Source organism: Aythya ferina, assembly GCF_964211825.1.
Source record: "Aythya ferina genome assembly, chromosome: 1".
Taxonomy (NCBI): domain Eukaryota; kingdom Metazoa; phylum Chordata; class Aves; order Anseriformes; family Anatidae; genus Aythya; species Aythya ferina.
This window is the reverse complement of record NC_140296.1, coordinates 97,342,365-97,362,761: the sequence shown is the minus strand read 5'-3', so window position 1 is coordinate 97,362,761 and position 20,397 is coordinate 97,342,365. Positions and strand designations below refer to the sequence as shown.

The following is a 20,397-nucleotide window of genomic DNA, read 5'->3' as shown; positions in this document are numbered from 1 at the left end:
AGCAGCTGAAAATCCATAGAGCAAGACAACGCTACATGTTTTGGCAGTAGCTTCATGCTTAAATCAGACAAATTCCTGTGGAACCATGTTTTTATATGCCTTTAAATGTGCAGCTTCTGAACTAGTCTGGTTTTTTTATTATTAGAGTTCTTCATGGTGACTGAGGTTGACTCTTTTTTGTTCTACAGAGGGATGGGACTCACTAGCAGACAGTTAATGATTCACCAGTGCTGTGCATGTTCAGTAGGGTTCTTGAGAACAGGCTTAATTTTAGACATATCTAACATGGACGTGAAGCTGGTTTTGTAACTGACACTGTAGGCATATGGCTTTATAAAGGCTTAGTGAAGTTGTTGGTTTGACGTGTACTATGAAAGATGGTCCCAAATTAGCTAATGCTTACATGTAAGTAAGAGATGATAGGTTTATTTTTAATAGCTCTTTCATTTTGCTGGCTGCATTCTTGCATGTGGAAAATCACACACTTAGAATCAATTCCACATCTATGTTGTTTTGTTTTATATCATCTTAAAATGTGTACCTATTTCAACTTTCTTGACATTAATGGAACAATCAGTAATGATAAACAGTTATTTATTACTCTTTTGTAATTATGTCCTTCATATAGCACTCACAAAAGACAGATATAAAACATATTAGTAAAAGCTGTATTCCACAACTTCATGACAGCATATCATCTTTCTGCTTAAAATGCTTGTCATTTTTATCAACATAAAATTTGAGAAATTACTTCAAAGTTCATGCCCTTGTATTAAGGGGTAGTTAAACACTTGCCCTTGCCAGCCTTCCACTGTTCCTACCACGATTTTGTTGCAGTGTATACAGAGCCATAGTTTGCATTAATTTTTTTTTTTTGTGAAGTCAGTATTTTAACTGTTCCAATTTGACTCATGACTTAGGTCAATTTGACTCGTGGATCAGGATGAGTAGCAACCCAGTTCCTGAAGTTTGAGAGTATCATTAATTGTCTATTCGTCTCTGTATACATCTGTGTGACTTAAAAGGCTTTTAGTGTTTTAGCTGGGGATTTGTTTTGAATGTTTGCAGATTAATTCTGGCCCACTGGTAAAATGAGGAATTTGTGACATTCTGTACAGGATGTTGATGGCTTTTTCTCTTCAGGTTTCACTAAAATTGGTTCTTAAGTTGTATAATCATTTCTGCTTGATTTTATTGCTGCTTTAGAGAAAAAATATTTTTTAATTGTAATTGAACTACAAGAAACCCTCTTGTTAAAGCAGATTTTTCCTTTCCCACTTAGTAGAAGTTATATGAGCTTTTTCTGTGTCCTTAGCCTTTAGAAACATGACCTATAAAAGGCTGAAGTCTCTCACTAGCATAGAAACTATATTGCCCTTTCACTTAAAAAATAAATACATAATCACCCAGACTTTTAACATGGATATATACTTTTTTTAAAAAACATATAATTGAATACTGCACGAGTGTGATCCACCTTACTGTGGAATTGCTGTGTGTGTTTTCCGTTAGTTGAAACCTATTCTGCTGAAAGTCACGAAAGTGGCTCTTATTCACAGCTAGCCATGGGACACATGGTCCCAAGTGGAACACAACCACTACTGGCAATAAGAAGTGTGCCTTATTTTTAATCAGGTGTAGCTTGGCCTTTGTGAAACCAATTATTGGTTAAAATAACATAAAATTACTTACATGACAAATTACTGAACATGTATGTACAGTTATTCCACCAAATCCAAGGAATACACAATTTTATTGTAGTGCTGTGGAGAAATGGCTGTATCTTCAGATTCCTCTAACAAGAGGGAAGGTCAGAGATGTGTGGAAGTGCATTATCTGCATTGATCATAACTCAAAAGCATGATTGTCCTGAAGAGAACATTGATTTCTTCACTGTATATTAATCAAGTTTCATTCTTGGGGAACTGACACAGTTAAATGTATAATCAGTGATAAGCATTTGTGGGGGTAGGGAGGAAGGGGCAATGGGAATCTGGTTGTCAGTTTTCTTTTAATTTCTTATTGCTATGAAAGTGGTTTACAAAAAATGGAAAGATGCATCCTCTGTCTGTTCTGCTGTACCTACCTGTGTATTTTGTTGCGTATCTACCCCTCTATCCTACAGTCAGATCTTGCTATATTTTTTTGTGCCCATTTGCTCTTGGTGTCTTGAATAGGAAGACTCAATTAACAAAGGCCTTTCTGTCCACTATATTTCTGAGCTTTGATCCAAATGCTACCAAAGTTAGTTGGGATTTACTGATATGGGCTACCTGGGATTTCTACCCTTACTTTGGAGGAAGGACTGTTTTCATTTTCCAGCCTTAACGTTTAGTTTCTGCCTATCCTGCATTCAACAGCAGAAAAGATCATTGAGCAGTGTTTCATGAAGCAGTTTTAGATGTCAAATACTCAGTTCCTTCACAGGTGGTATCTGTAGACCGAACATCTGTTCGCCTTCATAGTAGAACTGGCAAAGAGCGTGTTTCTGAGTTCTTATCTAAATGACAGCATATCCTGATCAAGAAATTAACTTGAAGACACTCTTTAGTTCTGTAAAAGTGTTGCAAAAAGAACTGTTCCTCCAGTAGTATTTGTGAGAAGAAATTCTTGTGCACGAGTCTGTGCTGAGGAATTGACTGAAATTTCCATGAAATACTCAGTTACAAGTGTAAAATGAAAGTTGCGTGAATAAGGTGGGGTCTTCCCATACATAAGCATGATCATTTCTGTCAAGTTCAATGCTTCTACTTACTAGATTAAAAAATACTAGTTTAAGGTAGGCTGACATGCGCTATGATTTTAAGACTGCCTGCGCACTGTGTGGAGGATTTTGCTGGGAGAGGTTGAATGCTGGAACCAGCACTGTGTTAGTAGTGATGCATTGGAGCAGGCTGCCCAGGGAAGCAGCTGAGTCACTGTCCCTAGAGGTACTCAAAAGATGTGTGGATGTGGTGCTTTAGGGACATGGTTTAGTGGTAGACTTGGCAGCATTGGTTAATGGTTCAACTTGAGGATCTTAGAGGCCTTTTCCAACCTAAATGATTCTATAATTCTATACCCTGCTTCCCAGGCTAACCTCTGTGGGCTTCCTTGCCACCAGGCTAGACGTACTCTGGCACCCAAGCTATCTTGGCTGTCTTCTGTACACATCGGGCTGCAGCACGGGCATATCTTTCTCTCTGACAGCCACTGTTCTCAGATGGCTGTCATTTATGCTCTTACTGACCCCTCTCTTGGAGAGGCACACCTCCAAGTCAAATAGGGTTCCTTCGCAAAGAGCGCTTCCCCAGGGTCTGTAAAAGTCACAGGTTAGCCAGCACAGCTCAGGCCTTTGGTCTTTCATGTAAAAATACTTTGCCTCAGAGTTTGAGGTGTTCCAGCTCCTGCTTCTCTCCTCCCGTGTGCGTAGATGTCCCCTATCTGCCCTGCTGCTTCCCTGAAAGGCTATCTGCATAAACATGAAAATCTCTCTGACATTTCCTCACCTCATTTAAACAGACAGTGGAAATATTATATTCCCTCTTGACATATTATGTATCATCCCAAAGCTCCACAATGCTGTGCGGTGGTATGGCATGGTCTGGGTGAGTCACAGATTCCCGGACTGTGGAGAAGCCCATGTGAAGTCTGAGAACGGAGTGACACTGAGATTAGATGTCTGGATCCCCCGCTTCACACCCCACAGGGACGATGCATGAACAGTTGCCCCTTCCTTGTGTGACTGGGACCACAGTTAACAGCTACACTCATTAGCATTTATACTGCAGAAGGCTTTAAAACAAAAGCCCAAGTAAACCTAACTAGTCCATACTTGCCAGAACAATTGGGTTATTTTTCGGTCCAATGGCCTGTCATATCTTATTGCCCTAGGAAAATAAACATTTCTTGTCTGCTGTGGTGTTGGTTCCATGTTTAACACCAGTTTTACGTGACTTAAGACTTCTCAGTGTTTTGTGTGCTTTAATAAAATGCTATCTCTTTGCATCTCTTCAAGCTATCGAGTCAACTGTTACGGGACCAGTTCTCTGCAGAATTTTTAAAAAGCTGTTTAAGCAGCTGAAACTGTCAGAAGGCCGTGATGGGGCTGGTTTGGCATTCTTCCCTTCAACTCAACCCCCCTTCTGCTGCCTAATGCTCTGAACAAGAGAAACCAAGGCCTCGCTTGTGTTTGGCAGTACACAGCCTAGCAAAGCAGCAGGGCAAAGGCTTTCCCGCCTCATATGCTTGTGAATACTTTGAAGCCCTGAAGTTACTGCTGTTGCTAACCCCGCCACAACGCAAAGGGCTATTTTGAAGAGCAGGCGGTGATCCGGCATGCAGCAGGACTGCTAGGTAGCACTGAGGGAAGAGCCCCGGGTGCACAGGGGCTCAGCTGCTTCTGCAGGGCCTGGGGAGCCCCTGGGGAAAGCCTGGCACCACCTCCTCCTGCTGCAACATGATCCCCAGCCTGCCCTCTCCTGACAGGGCCTTTTAAAAGTGGTTGGCTATCCTTTCCATGTTTAAAATGTCTTTTGGAGTCAGTAGGGATGAACAACATGCCAGGTTGTTGGGAGGAAGCCTATTTTTGCTTTCTCAGTGGTATCCTACGATCACAGGGAACAAGTTGCATTTTTACAAATTTGTAGTGAAGAAGGCTTGTTGATTCCCAAGCTCTCTAGTGTGCAATTGTGGAAGAAGTCACCTGTTGCTGATTTTTTCTCAGTAATCTGATTACATTTGCTTTTTTCTCCTTTAAAAAAATATAAAATAAAAAAATACATTTTCAAATAGAACCTTCAAAATGTCTTGACAGCCTGAATCAAACCTGTGAAGAGGTCTCAGCTGCTCCATTCATCTCAATAGATTTCTGACATAAAGCGGGGATTTAGCAAAACACTTAAATACTTGATTCTCTTAAAGCACATGCTTAAGTACTGTTGAAGTACCTGCACGCTTGTGCAGCTCTGTGGGTTTGGTACAGTTGGTTGTTGAATCAGGCCTCTTTCACTGCTTATAACCTTAGCAAAAAGTCAACTGAAATGCTTATACCACCACTCTGAATACATCCTTCCTGCCTGCTAAAGTCAAAGACAAATCGAGCTCAATACCAAATAATTCTGGGACAGCCACTCTCACTTTCCATGCTCACGTTTAGTTCACTGAATGATTCTCTTGCAATTTCCATTCCTAGTGCATCTAGGAATCTTTCTGTAGACCGTAACTTCATTGTGCTCTGCATCATCTCACTGCTGACAGTTTATAAAGATAAGGAATCATCCAAAATCCTATGTAAAAGGTGCTTTCTTACAACTATTATTGAAGCTGTGGAGAAACCCACAGCCCTTAATATATTTATCCTCAATTATTTTTCTGAAGTTTGCATCTATTATTAATCGATCTGTGAAAATACAATACAGAAAAGTAAAACCAGACGTCAAAGACCCTGCCTGCAGTACAGCAAGTAATTGGACCCCAGGATCCCAAGCTGCCACTGCAATCACTGTACTGTATTCCTCAACTCTGTAATGATTAAAATAACTTTCTAAACCATTGCTTGATGTGGTGAGCTGTATCCACTACATTTGGGAAGATGAGAATTGGCAGGCAGTGAGCTCTAGTGAGAGACTTTCTTTTCTAACCATTAAGATGCTGAATTCATTAAATAATTAAAGATTTTAGTTTCGCGTACCAGTTTGATTTCAGCTCTACAAATTCATGTTTTGATTTCAGCTCAACTTAAAATTGGAAAATAAAATTAACACATGAATTTAATCACCATTAAAGGACTCTGGAATGCAGTTAATAAAAGCATTTCATCTGTGTGTATATACACATCTCAAACTCTGTATTGATCATTTTAACAATGTGCGTAAGTTTAGATAATATTTTAATGAGTGTTTGTGTGGCAGATCTGCTAGCTATTGTCAATTTACTAGATGTAGTAAATATTTAATAGTTACTGTAAGATTTTTTCCGTGATATCTTGAATTAAGACTACAGAAAATACCTCTACAGTAGAGAGTTTTATGAGTTATCTCTGTTAGAATATGCAGCTCTCCTGCCTGAATAATACCAGTCTAGCATTGTTAATTTGTGAAGTGGAACAGGGGGCTAAAGTACAGAGATTTATCTGGAAATGCTAGTCAGTAATATCAGAAAAATGACTTAAGGATGCAATTTGGCTACTTTAAGTTGTAAACCGATTTTAATTTCTTAAATAACAGCAACTGATTGTCTATTGGTTAACTGTGGAAGTACAGTTTTAGTGCCTCTGTTTAGTTTTTATAGATGAGGCATTCATCAATTTTAAAAATAAATGAATGAAAAAGTGTGTTGTGTATACGCACAAGGGAAAATGCCGTTGGCTCAGATGTTGTGGTTTTAACCTGGAAGATGTGTTCTCAATTTTAATTATCTTTTGAAGTACTAATACTTTATAGTAACTAAAGCATCTTAGAGTTTATTGTTATCGTTCCATTGAAATCTTTGCAACTGATAAGTGTATCTGTAGTTTGCAAACAAAGAAGAGCTCCAACAACAGCAAAATTATAATTAATATTCTGGACAGCCATGGTTTCTATAGTTCAGTGTATGTTTTAATCTCTTATTTTCCTACTCTTCTCACAGTTTCTCCCTAGGCATTTTTTAAAAAGATGTAGGACTGATTTCCCATGGTATGCTCCACTTTGGGAGTGTCTCCCCACGTTACAGCTTTTGTGCTGTGAATCATGCTGCTGCTTTAGTTCTGTCTAGGTAAACATGACTTAATGAGCTGTGATCGGTTTGTGTTCATGTAGATTCTGAAAATAGCCTCAGAAAACAAGCATTTTATTTATTTGTAGGATATGAGAATCTGTGAAGGGTTGGAACAACAACAACAACAAAAATAGTTCATATACAGTAGTTGCATGGTGAAGAAAGTATATCAAATTTATAGTTCCTCAATTCTTTCTCAATAGTTACATACAATTTTTAGGTCTAGAGATTCATAGTTATTAGATGCTAATTTTAGAGGTTCATTGCAATAAGTCCTTACTGAGAAATGAGATGTATTTCCGTAGGGCTTTTCACTTCTCTCCACCCCATTTCTCCCCCCTCTCTCCCCCCTCTTCATTTCAGGTAGTTTCTGGAATAATATTTAATAGCACGTTTCAGTGGGTCCAGGGAATTCCTTGGTTTAGTCTATATGTTTTAAAAGGGTTGCTGAATGATTGCCTTTGTGTCCAGCTAAACATTAATTTCCAGAGCTGGTTCTGTTTCCGTTTGACTATGCTTTAGATCAGATAGAGAATGAAAAGCATACTACGTTCAAAACTTACTAGAAATGCATAGTTGTGAGATTGCTTTCAAACCCTGAAATTTACTATCAGGCTTCCCATCACAAATAAAGTGTAAGTTTAGAGATGGTTTTCATTGAAATGTAATTTCTGATTCTTGACAGGTGACTTCATCACATTTGTGTGTTGCACATTAGGCTGTGCAGGGTTTTATAATGCTGTTATAGCCGTTGCAGCACTAGATCAGAACAGATTCTTTAAAGTGTTTGGTGATGTCCTATTCCTTATGTTAACATGCTTTTCAGATTTAATTCTGTTTAATGAAGACTCCCTTGCATCAGTCTTCTGTAAAATTATGAATATTTCCTGGGCCTTTAGGAATTCCAAACAAACAAACAAACAAAAAACATAAAAATGGCAAAATGCTACTTAGAGTACATCCTTAGAGCCTGTGCTGGCTCTGTGTCATCTGCAGTAGTCTTTTTGAGAACCTGAGGGATTTGCATAAATGCTTTGTCTTTTTTTTTTTTTTTTTTTAATTTTATTTTTTTAATTACCCAGAGCTGCAAATAATAATGTCTTAATGGTGCATTTGGTTGTGACTTTGACTTAAAGGTAGCCTGCAAGGCACAACACAGTGAAAGATATGCAATTTTATTTTCTTAAACACAAAATACAAGGGATCAAGTGCTATTTGCTCCTTTATACAAACAGCATGCTGTGAACCTAATTCCATTTTTAAATGCAAAAATGTAGCTGCAGATAAACAATTTATTTTCGGAAGCTCAAAAACTTCATTTTCTAGATACAGTGCATTCCCAAATATTTGAGGAAAGAATCTTAGTTTTATTGACGTTACACTTGCTGGATACCTGATGTATATACATCAGAAGCATAATGTATTTGTTGGACTTTCTGTTCAAGGATTTGATTTTTTTGTTGTTTAAACCACTTTAGATTGAAACTTTGTAAAGTCCACCCAGAGACGTACAGGTTTTTGAAGGAACAGTGAGATGATAGGTAATTTCTAATTAGACAAATCCAAGTTTGAGTTGTATTTGAACAAACACAGTGTCTTCTGCAGGTAATTATGTAAGTGCTGGTCAATGTACACTTGTATTTCTGAGAGAAACATTGTGACCTTAGTAACAGCTACCAACTTTTAATTTGATATTTAGGTACATGAGGTATACATATCTACACTACAATGAATTGCTGGTGTTTTAATTCTGTGATTTTGTTTTGTCTTTTTTTTTTTTTTTTTTTTCAGAGAGTTCTTAGTTTTTCTCTAAACCACTTAAAATGTAATAAGAATGTAGCTATGTATTTGTACAGAGGGGTATATGAACTTATGAACTAATATTATGGCTGTGTAGCTGTTCTGATTCTTTACTTTTTTCATGTCTGATATTTTTCTGACTTCTAGTTGTCTTTAGCTTTTGAATTAAAAAAAAAAAAATCCTCCAAGAAATCAATCATAAAACATTCATTTACGTTAAAGATGCATGGGTTTCACCTGTGTATGTCCATTTGGAAACTTGTATTTACAAGTTTAAACATGCTTTTAGTTTGTGAAAGAGAATTGCAGAGCTAGATACATTGAAAGACACTAAGCTGTTCACATATTGAATATTTATACCAATTTAGAAAGAGGAGGAGTAGGCATGTGTGCTGTAATGATTTCAATATTGAACTGTGTTGAACTGTTCATGCTATCGTTGACTGGTGTAATAGTAATATAACTTAAATCCTAAAGAGATGTGTCTAACATAAAAGCCATTGTTTTGTTTTTCAAAACAGCTTTTTATAGCATAATGTCTTATTCAAGGAAGTATTTTGTAGAGATGTTTTACAAGAATTGCTTTGAAAATAATAGTTTTCAAGGAAGGCCTGTTTTTTCACCATTTTACATTTAATACATGGAAATGATGTAAAAATAAATATCTTCCAACAAAGATCTACCAGGAAGCATCATTTTCTCCGTTTCTATTGCCTTTATCTTCTAATAATAACAGTTTTAAATAATAAAGATTTCCTCCATGCTGTACTATCATGCCAAGTTTTGCATTACTAGATAATCCTGGGCAGCAGCGGCAATTTGGTTTTTAATTCTGGCAGTATCATCTACCTGCTAAACAGAAGTGTGGTCATACATGTTGCTACTTATTTTGAAAACAGGTATTTGAAACAGATTCAACATGAACCCAAACGCTGACTTCAGGCATGCCTTTTCCCATTAATTCTCTTCTACAGCAATTGTGTTCATACCTGTGTATTTACATAGTAAGAAGAAAGATCAATGCAACTGTGAAATAAAATTTTGTATTTTTTTCTAAGCAATATTTAGATTTTATTTCCGTGGTTGCCATTCCCTGTTTTGAACTGTAGGGTAGAGAAATTCAATGAGCATAGTAGCTATGCTTATAATAGTGAAAATGATTGAGACAGAAAACTTTATGTAGAATTTGAGTTTAAAGTAAACAAAGTTCTTCAGATTAGATGGCATGGACTCTCTGCTTTACTCAATTATTAATGTATTCCAGCATGTGGTTATCACTGAAATATCCTGTATCTTTCTAAAATGGTATGTTAAAAAAAAATCTGATGCAATTTATTTAGATCTTACCCTAATCTTTTTTTCTTGACCACTGTTTTTTTTGGTCTTTGTTTCCCTTAGGAATTCTACATGCTTGATGGAGATGGAAAAAGATGAAAAACAAACTGGATTCATGGAGAAAGGTGAAGAAGGCAAATACTTAATGGAACTTCATTACCTTAGAAGCGTGTTCTAAATACTCTTCCTAGACATCTTTCATAAATATTCAATATATCAACACAGTGACATGATTGGAAATCTGGCTCATCAAACAGTATACACTGGAAGAAGCCGACTTGGAATGTGACTGTATTGTTTCTAAGAGTTTGTGAGAAAATGCTATAGACATCTACCTATTATTTATTAACTCTGCATCTCAATTCAACTGCAGCAAACTAGTCTTTGAAGTGAATAGAAACAGAGCCCTTTTGGATACTTTTGTTGAACATGACTCATGGAGAAGAGCTTGGCTCTGAGATGCACCAGGATTCTGTTGTTCTAACTTACCTAGAGGGATTACTAATGCATCAAGCAGAAGGAGGCTCAGGTACTGCAGTTGACAAAAAGTCTACAGGGCATAGTGGAGAGGATCAGAACTTTAAGATTTCTGGAAATATATTTCCCAATTGTCAAAGTAATGGTCCAGTTCTTAACACAAATACGTATCAGGGATCTGGCATGCTGCATCTCAAAAAAGCAAGACTGTTGCAGTCTTCTGAAGACTGGAATGCAGCAAAGAGAAGGCGGTTGTCTGATTCCATTGTGGATTTAGATGGAAAAAAGGAAGCGTTGCTAGCTGGCATGGTTGAAAATGTGCCTAAAGGCAAACAAGATAGCACATTACTTGCCTCTTTGCTTCAGTCATTCAGCTCTAGACTGCAGAGTGTTGCTCTGTCACAGCAGATTAGGCAGAGCCTTAAGGAGCAAGGATATTCCCTTAGCCATGATTCTTTACAGGTGGAGAAGGATTTAAGGTGCTATGGTGTTGCATCCAGTCACCTGAAGACCCTTTTGAAGAAGAGCAAAGCAAAGGATCAGAAGTTGGACAACAGCCTGCCTGATATAACAAAGAACCTGCCCAATGAGAGGTTTATAGAATCTCCTCATGCAGTGCAGAGTGGACCTAAAGTGATAAATGAGCCACTGTCATGTGCTGCAAGATTACAAGCTGTTGCAAGTATGGTAGAGAAACGATCCAGTCCTGCTGCTTCACCAAAGCCCAGTGTAGCATGCAGCCAGCTAGCTTTACTCCTTTCAAGTGAAGCTCACTTGCAGCAGTACTCCAGGGAACATGCTTTAAAAGCACAAAATGCAAATCAAATAGCAAGTGAGAGACTTGCAGCTATGGCCAGATTACAAGAAAGTGCTCAGAAAGATATTGGCCAATTCAATTTAGCAAAAGGAATGACAAGCCATCTCAATGGTCAAACAGGATCATCAACCAAAACGGTATCAAGCAAAAGCAATATAGCACCATTTCAGAGTTCAGTAGGAATCACGCATTCGCCTCCCAAAAATGTGGGATTCAAAAGTACTTTGGAAAGGAGGAGTAATGTGAAAACCTCTCCCAGCAACAGTTTGCTCTTACATCTTCTGAAAAGCCAGAATACTACCAAACAATTAAAAGTGCATGAAGAGAGCAGCACACCGACAACTATCGATGAGTATTCAGATAACAATCCTAGCTTTACCGATGACAGCAGTGATGACGAAAGCTCCCATTCTAACTGTCTTCCCATAGACTTATCCTTTAAACAGAGGACAGATAAACCAGATGCAGGTCCGCCTGCATCATTGGATAACTTGACTCAGTCTTTGCTTCATAGCTGGGACCCAAAAGTTTCTTGTCCAGAGAACAAGGAAGACAAAGACACTCCAAAGGCATCTAAGCTGAATCCCCATCAAAAAGTAACACTACTTCAATTGTTACTTGGGCATAAGAGTGAAGAAAAGGTTGACAAAGGTAATGAGCCTCAGGGACCACACAGTGCAGCTGATGTGGCAAAATTCACTGTACAGACTGGTAAAAGGACTCCTGTTACTGACAGTCCCAGTGCAAATCGAATGACTCCACTAAGCACTCCACCTTTGCTTGCTTCTACAAAAGCAGACTCTCCTATAAATCTCTCTCACCAGTCGTTAGCCATCAAGCGTAACTCACCACCATATGCCTGCAGCATCCAGCCAGACAGGCTGGTGAATCCTGCATCTAAACATTTGATAGACCTTTCTAAAAGCAAAGAAATTCAAGGAGCCAAGCTGAGCAGAAATGATAGTCCACAAAACTCTTCAGCTTTCAGTGCCAGCAAGCTGTTGCAGAATCTTGCTCAGTGTGGTATGCAGACTTCCATGTCAAGTGAAGAACAAAGACCTAGCAAACATCTGTTAGCAGGGAACACAGATAAACCTGTAGGCTTGATTGATAGATTGAACAGCCCTCTGCTTACAAATAAATTGAGTACGCATGAAGAAAATAACAAAATATTCAGTTGTCAGTCTGTACCCACTGAACAAGGACTTCCAGGTTCGGAAATAGAAAATCTCCTTGAAAGGCGCACTGTCCTTCAGCTGCTTCTGGGAACTCCCAATAAAGGTAAAAGTGAAAAGAAAGAGAGGATGCTTTTAAGAGATGAAGGTTCTCAGGAACAGACAGATAAGGCTTTGAATGAGCAAATATTGACAGTGAAAATAAAAACTGAACCATCTGAAGAATCAAATGTTCCTTATAATTCAAATGCACAACAAATAAGAGAGTGCAAGGGTAACAAATTTCAAGGATTTATTCATTCACTGCAGAGAAACACAGCTGCTTCTCCAGCATCTGAGGAGATGAAACCTGAGCCTCTTTCACCTCAAGATTTTTCTTTTTCCAAAAATGGTCTGCTAAGTAGATTGCTGAGACAAAATCAGGATAGTTACCCTGCAGATGAGCTGGACAGAAGTCACCGAAACAATGAGCTAACACACCTGGAATCAAAGAGTCTTTGCACAGTACCGAAGAAGAGGAAGCTTCATGCTGAGCCTTTGGAAAGTCCATTAAAAAAGATGAAAACTAATGTGTCTGATGCTGCAAACAATCATGTTTCTCCTACAGAGGCACTGTATGGACCTTTGCTAAACCAGCAAGAACTGAAATTCAGCAGAAGTGATTCTGAATTTAAATATGCTGTAAGTCATGGTTCAAATAATGAAAGTGAAAATAGGGGTTGGTCTAGAGATAGTAAAGGCTTTAATGTGTTGAAACAGCTGCTTCTCTCAGAAAACTGTGAGAGAGATCTGTCACAGCATAGGAATAACTTACTAATGGAAGGCAAGAAAAGAGGAAACAAAAGCAATGCAACAATTAAACCTGAATTCAGCATTTCTTCAGTAAACACATTAATGGGAAGTCCTGTGCAACAGAGCAATTGTGTAGATCACAGAACATTTCACTATCCAGTAGTGGTAAAAAGTCCTGCCAGTTCCCCCTTTCCCGAACATTTGGGGAGTACAGTATCTAGGCTTGAATCTGACCAGTTTAGTGTGTGTCCTGTGCCCAGTGAGAAAGGTCCCATCAGATGGGTTATCACAGGTATGGACAAGAATGATTATGAAAAAGACTCTCCAAGACTGACCAAAACCAATCCGATATTGTACTACATGTTACAGAAAGGCGGCAACTCCATTAGCAGCCAAGAAGCACAGGACAAAGAAATTTGGAATGAATCTTCATTTACTGGTAGTTCAACTCATGTTACAATCAAAGAGGAGTTAACATCTGATGCAGAGCTTGAAACTCCTTTTAATAACTTAAGAAGCCCTTACAACAGCCATATGGGGAATAAGACCTCTCATCAACATGGTGTGAACGGTGAAGTGCATGGACTTCTGGAAAAAGTGCTAACAATCAAAAAAGAGCCAGAATAAACTACAGTCTCATCAATGAGTTTACAATCAGTGGTTTTGAATCTTTGTTAAAAAAAAAAAAAAAAAAGAAAGAAAAAAATAAAAATGAATACGAACTTGACTACTGTACAAATTGAGCATGATTTTAGAAAAGCATGGCCTAATTGAAACATGTTTTCATTTGATAAACTTTTTATTTTTCTGGTGATGTTATTTAAAATACATGTAGATAAAATTTGCTTTACAATAGATCATCACAAGGAAGTTAGGTTGTAATTTGTACAAGACATCTCTGTATGCATCAAAATAAGTTATGAGTACTCTTTGATCAGAGTCTTATTTGGATCTGCAAGTCTTTGGTATAAGATAAAGTGTAAGCGTACAGCCTAAGTGGTGGTAATGCTGCGTTTCCTCCCTTTCCTGTAAAATAATCCTTATTTTTGGAAGCCTGAGCATAGAGACAGTGTACCTTTTTTTTGAATGTTTAATAAGTTTTGTGAAATTTTAAGAATAACTTTAAAGAAATGGAGCAGTCCGTCCAAGGTATTAGCTTGTCACACAGGGAAAACCTGTGCCAGTGTTAATAACTGAACTGCACTGAAATGTAATTTTTAGTGCTTCCAAATTTTATTTTATTTTTAAACCTTGTTTGTGGTCCTGCCAGAATAGCGGTGTAAAATCTATTTTTCTTCTTTGCCCTGCTTTTGACAAAAGCCTTCCTCAAATCCTTAGCTATAGTTAAGAGTTCCTAGTTACGATTGTTTGCTTTTTTTTTTTTTCTAGGTTTTTATATAAAAGGCAGATTTTCATATATTGTGCAAATACTACATGAGTCTTTTGTTGGTGCATTCCTGTCATTTCCCTCCTTAACAGGGGAAAGTCAAAATGCCTCTTGGAGTACTGCATTTCAGAAAGCTTAGCACATAGATTTTGTGAGGAAAATGGTGGAAAGTTTGTGAAACAGCTAATCAGAATTGTTTGTTTAGCATCATCTTGCTTCTTTTAACGAAGAATACCAACTGCACTAAAGCAGCACATCAGGCTTCCACTCAAATATAGAATAGGATTTTAATGAAAAAATGTGTTGGCCTCTTCCTACAACTAGGGGAAAAAAATCCATATTCTGCCAATATTTACTACTCTCCGAACAGCTGATGCACAGTTTAATGCACTGCCTTTTCTCTGCAGAAAACTTGGTTTCAGAATAATTTTTCAGGTTGCACTGAGGATAAAATTGTAGTTTTGTCATGTTTTGTAATGGGTAGAGGGACATGTCTCAGAAATTCTCCTCTGCCCTTTTCATCAGTCCCCACCTGTGCTGTGATTTGTAACATCTGGCAATATCAGCCTGAGATGGGAATAACTGAAAATTGCAGTCAAAGCGGAGACACCTTAAAAGAATTGCTGACTGGGGAAGAGCCAAGCAGCACTGTTAACACTGTCAGTGTTAACTCCATTCGGAACCCTTACTTCTCCCGGGGGAGGAGGAGGACAAAATCTGGTTCCTCTAAATTATATGCTTTAAAAGTTTTACTGAACTTTTAACTCCTCTGAAAGAATGTTCTCTGTAGCTTTTAATTTCATTGATAATTCCCTGAGCTATCAGAAAACAGCTTAATAGCTGGCTTGCACAGATAATGAAAGCTGCACTCCTTGTAATGTTGACCATTTTCACCATTGAGGGCTGATGACATGACAAAACTCTGCTATTTCTTGTTTCACTCAAGTTTGCAGAGATGAGTGGTGGGGCATTTTGCTCTCTTCCTTCCTGGTTTTGTTTCAGAGACACTTTTCCCAGCCTTCAGGCTCACCTAGACAGAGTGAGCTGTTGTCCCCTTCTCATCCTCTGCCCGCTGCCTAAGATTAGTTTCCCTTCTTTCCAGTGCAGTCCCTACTGAAAAGGACTTCTGCCTGCCAGCTGGAAAATGCACCACGATTATGTTTAACCCTCCTGGGGATATCTTCTTTTAGGGAACACAAATGTTTGGCAGTATCCAATATAAAACATTCCCCTGGTTTATACGAGAAAAAACAGAGCAACTTAAAGATATATTTTTATGTTATTTGGGTGAAGCGTAATATATTAATGGGCTGTACAAAGAAGATTTATATTTTAAAGCCTTCATGCAAATCTAATATCACTTTAAATGTCATTGTCTGAAGAGTATTATAGAAATAAATTTTGTCTTTAATATTTGCATTTATAAGTGGCCCAATGACAATTCAGATGTCTCATAGAATAGTCATTAATGATATAAAGTATATTTTGCATTGACAGTGGAACTGAATTCTTTTTATATGAGTCAATCCAACAGAAGTATTAAAAAAAAAAAAAAAAAAGAAAAAAAAAAAAGATGGCATTTTTTCCATCCATTAAACATCTCTTAAAGTCTTAATCGATTATTTTTCTTGAAACAACATGTATATAGCTAGGAAATATATACAATATAGAATAATAGATGCTCCCCGGAGTAAATACAGGGCTATAATTTGTTTGAAGGGCTCCACAGAAAAATGCAGCTTAAATGGAGGTGAAATAATCTGTGAAAATTTCATCAAAGCAAGGTTCAGATGAAAAGTAGGGAAGAGTCTAACCCTAACAAAAAGTAATATTGGAGTCTAGGAGTGTGCTTTACCTATGTATTTATTCTATGGTAGTCTGTTGTTATAATATATACTTTGGAACATTTAATTTTTAAAGTTTTTAAATTTTTTTAAAGTTTTATAAAAACATTTAAGTTAAAATGTTAAGTTTGACTAGTTAATGATTTAGCTTTCTTTTAAGTGGTGTTAATGAAAGGATATTACAATTCTCACACATCTTTAAACTATAATACACAAGAATTTAATTGTAAGTCATGCTGTTCATAGAGGAATCTTGCCTGTTGTGGTCACTGCAATCTCAAAGCAGTGTGTAGCATAACGATGAGGCCCTTGAGAGGGAAGGGCATGCTAACAATGCTCTTCAGTTGGCTGCTAAAAGGGCAACAGTCTTCTATGTGAAATTCTCCAGCATCACCTGTGTTAGTGCCCCCTAGGGAAGAGAGTTCTTTTTCAAAATCTGCTCCATCCACATTTACAGCCTTCAAACCTGAGGACCGAAGGCTTTTTCATTATTTTTTATCTTGTAGCTTGGGTGAGTGAAAAGGAGTCACAGTTGTCATCCTTGGGATATCTTCCCTCTGTTCTTCCATCAGAAAAGGGAGGTGCAGGAGCTGGGTTTGCTGCCCCAGCAGAAGAACTGGTAGGGCTTGCCAAGTTTTCCCAAGCAACCCAAAAGATCCTTGATTTCCCCCCATCACTGCCACAAACCAAGGTCATTTGTTGCATAATGCTCTGTGTTCTCATCAAATCTGGTCTCCTTGGTTCAGTAGATACTTACTGCTAGGATATGTGTTTCAGCTGTGCCCAGTATGCTTCCTCAGCCTGTGGGAATGGAGGCTTCAAAGATAAGTCTTCTGTCTTAGGTTGAGGTTGCAGCTAGGCCTTTAGACTGTAGATGTGAAGACGAGCAGGGCTGTGTCAGATAAGGGGAGCAGTAGCAAGAGGTGCGGGACTGTTGGGTGCTGTTGTGTGACCTCCCCATCCTAGAAGCAGGGAGGGAGGAGAGGAGGTTGCAATGCAGTTGTAAACGGGGGAGACTTCTGGAGGAAAGCTGCCTCCACCTCATGGAACAGTGAAGAAGTGAGATAGGAATGTGTCTATGCCACACCTAAAGTTGTAGCTGCAGCCCCTTGCAACATGTACCGGAATTAGCTTGAACCTTTCTTAACTCTGAGTAGTTGCAGCAGCAGTGATGCTAAGTGCCCGATGCCTTGCTCGAGGTTGGATCTCCAGGCTTGTGCTGCTTCATCTGCCATGTCACTGCAGTGCTCAAACCAGATAGGTCTGGGGTTTGACTTGTAATTCCCAAACAGATATGCCTTTTGTTTCCAGAGGGAAGTGTAAGAGACTGAGGTAACCAGATTTTTAGCATCTCCTCTGCCACAGTGTGAGGCAGTGATAGGGGGGTGACACACAACTGCAGAATAAAAGCTGTGTTGCTAGAGGGCTTCTCCGCTGATACCACTTAACCTGTCAGCACAGTTTGAGAAGTTTATAAACACTGTCAGATCAAAAGGGAATTCAGCCATAACTTTCACTTTTCTTAGCCATTTTCTCTTAGTAATATTTTTAAATTTTTGATTTACAAATCTTTTTAAAAGAAAGAGATGAATGGTTTAAATTTTCCCTGTTAAATGTTGGTGAAAGTATTACAGCTCTCATTGACATCAGTGACATGATATTACCGGTTTGTTCTCTGCAACATCTTACAGAGGAGTAAACTGGTAAGTATATATTATATATATTTATATATAATGTAAATATATTGACTTGTTACACCTATAATATGTTGAAATTGGTTTTTAAAAGGTGATGTAAATAGTGGTTTCCTTAATGAAAAATACATATTTTGTATTGTTCTAATGCAAAGGAAAAGAAAAACCTTTTAATCTTTTTTTTTTTTTTTTTTTTTTTTTTTTTTTTTTTTTTGTTATGTATATTCCATGTATAAGTGTAAATATGATCAAATAGGTTTAAAAACTTTTGCATGTATGTATACAGTTGCAAGTCTGGAAGAATGTATAGAAAAATACTTTTATTTAAAGTTGTGATAACCTGCTGCATGAAAAGTGCATGGGGGACCCTGTGCATCTGTGCGTTGGCAAAAATGTCTTAACAAGTCAGGTCAGTTCAAAACACAACAGTATTCCACTTCTGGACATGACTTCTGCTGTGGTATTTTAGCTTTGTGAAAGAATGTGCTTCAAAACAAAAGGGTCTGGGAAAAAAAAATGCAAAACTACTTTTAAAACATGAAGTACTCATACAACTATAATCAGTCACGTAAGTTCAGGATTCCATTTTACATAATTGAAATATTGTACCAGGACTGTTCCATTGCTGTAAAACAAAGGAATATTGATTTTTCATTGCCGTACATAAGAATTTGGGATTTTACCACAACCAATTTTATTGTGATGTGTTTTCAGTAATTTATCTAACTGGTCTCATTTTTTATTAGAAATTAATTTCTTCATGTGATGTCACAAAACTGTACATACTGCAGTGTGAAGTTTTTTTAAATCTTTCAGTGTTTACTTCCTGCAGAAGATTTGAATAAATGAGAAAAATGCATTGTCTTGATGGTTTTTAAATCTGCTTTATTTCATGGGTACGTTTTGTTATTAGAGTGCTAGTGGGCTTTATGCATCAGTGCTATTAATATAAATTTCTGACAACAAAAATATCTCAAGGAACTTAGGGGGATGTATTCTTCAGCAAGGCTACTGACTGGAAACAGAATCAAGGAGCTGGAAATGAAACAATCTAAATCAGATTAGCAGCTTTACTTTACAAAGCACTCCATTATGTTTTATTCAAATATCCTGCTCCTTATTAACTTGAAATCAGTGACCATAAACTAGAAACCTTTAAATGGAATTTTTTAATTTGAAAATTGTTTTAAGCAAACATTGAAACAAATTCAAGTTGCCTGTCCTGTGCAAGGCAAGAAATGTGTACTTTCCAATTAAAATCTACTTTTGCCCATATCACAAAGGGGACTTTTCAGTTGTGTTGAGCTTAGGTTCTTAAGCAAACGTGGAAAACTGAACACAATTTGTCTGTGAAGACTGTAGAAAGATCTAACAGTGTGTTTGCATCATATTCTACAGTTTTTTTTTAGGTTAGCTTATGACATCAGTGCCACTGGTGGGTTGCAACATTAGTGCAAGTGGCATTTCCCCAGAGAATTTTTGTTCGAGGTCATACAGGTGCACTATTGAGAGCTGTATATTTGCAAGTGAGCAATTGGGTCATGACTGTCTTGGGTAACAGTAACAGCGATTTGCATGGATCATCCTATAATTTCTGATTTCTTCAGACAGATAAACATGCTTCTGTGAGGTTCTTTGGAAGCTTTCTGGAAAGTATAAATTATAATCCATAAATTTAATTTTAAAATGATAATAGTAACTCCATACATTTCAGGTGGGTTTTCATGAGGCGTATTGCTGAGCATTTTGATTGATTGTTATCGTAAATCAGAAAGGGTCTGGATACTGGCTGTCTTAAAGTATGATGTCACCAGAGACGCTCAGCTGTGCTTTGGAGGGAAAAGGCCCTTATACCCAGCTTCTGCTTAGCCTCTTCTCTTCAAGAATAGGCATGCACCTGATTTCAGAGATGAATGGCTAAGCCAAAATACAGCCACATAAAAATGCTGTATGCCTAAGGAGACAATCTAGTCTTCTAATAGTAATACAGCTGGGAAATCATTTCTGAAATACATGCTTCCTTGCTGACTCGATTAATTTAATTTTAATTCTACCAACCAAACAAAAACAATGGTATGCCTTTATTTCTCATGTGAATATGTCCTAGGGCACTTTCCTAGGGGCACCTGAATATCACCATTTGTTGTTGTTTTTGTTGTTCTGTTGATCAAGGGGAGTTCAGGCACTTTTAATTTCAACATATTTATTCACAATATACTGTTACACCACGTAAAACTTGCTTTGTGTCTACCAGAACAAATAGGCCTGTGGAGCTGAGCGTATGGTATGCTAAACAGCCTTTGGAGTGACGAGAATGTTGAATGGGTGTAAATTCTAA

General features: G+C 37.7%; 1 protein-coding gene across 11 annotated transcripts in view; it reads left to right on the top strand.

Annotated features, from left to right (window-relative positions):
* Window positions 1-18,918, top strand: part of NRIP1 (nuclear receptor interacting protein 1) — a 146,311-nt gene extending 127,393 nt beyond the window's left edge. For all 11 annotated transcript variants that reach the window (XM_084511792.1, XM_084511790.1, XM_084511793.1 and 8 more), the window contains one exon: window positions 9,937-18,918. In XM_084511792.1, the coding sequence (XP_084367918.1) occupies window positions 10,303-13,761 (3,459 nt within the window). In that variant the 5' untranslated portion in view covers window positions 9,937-10,302 and the 3' untranslated portion in view covers window positions 13,762-18,918. The remainder of the gene's footprint in view (window positions 1-9,936) is intronic.
* Window positions 18,919-20,397: the final 1,479 nt, after the last annotated feature.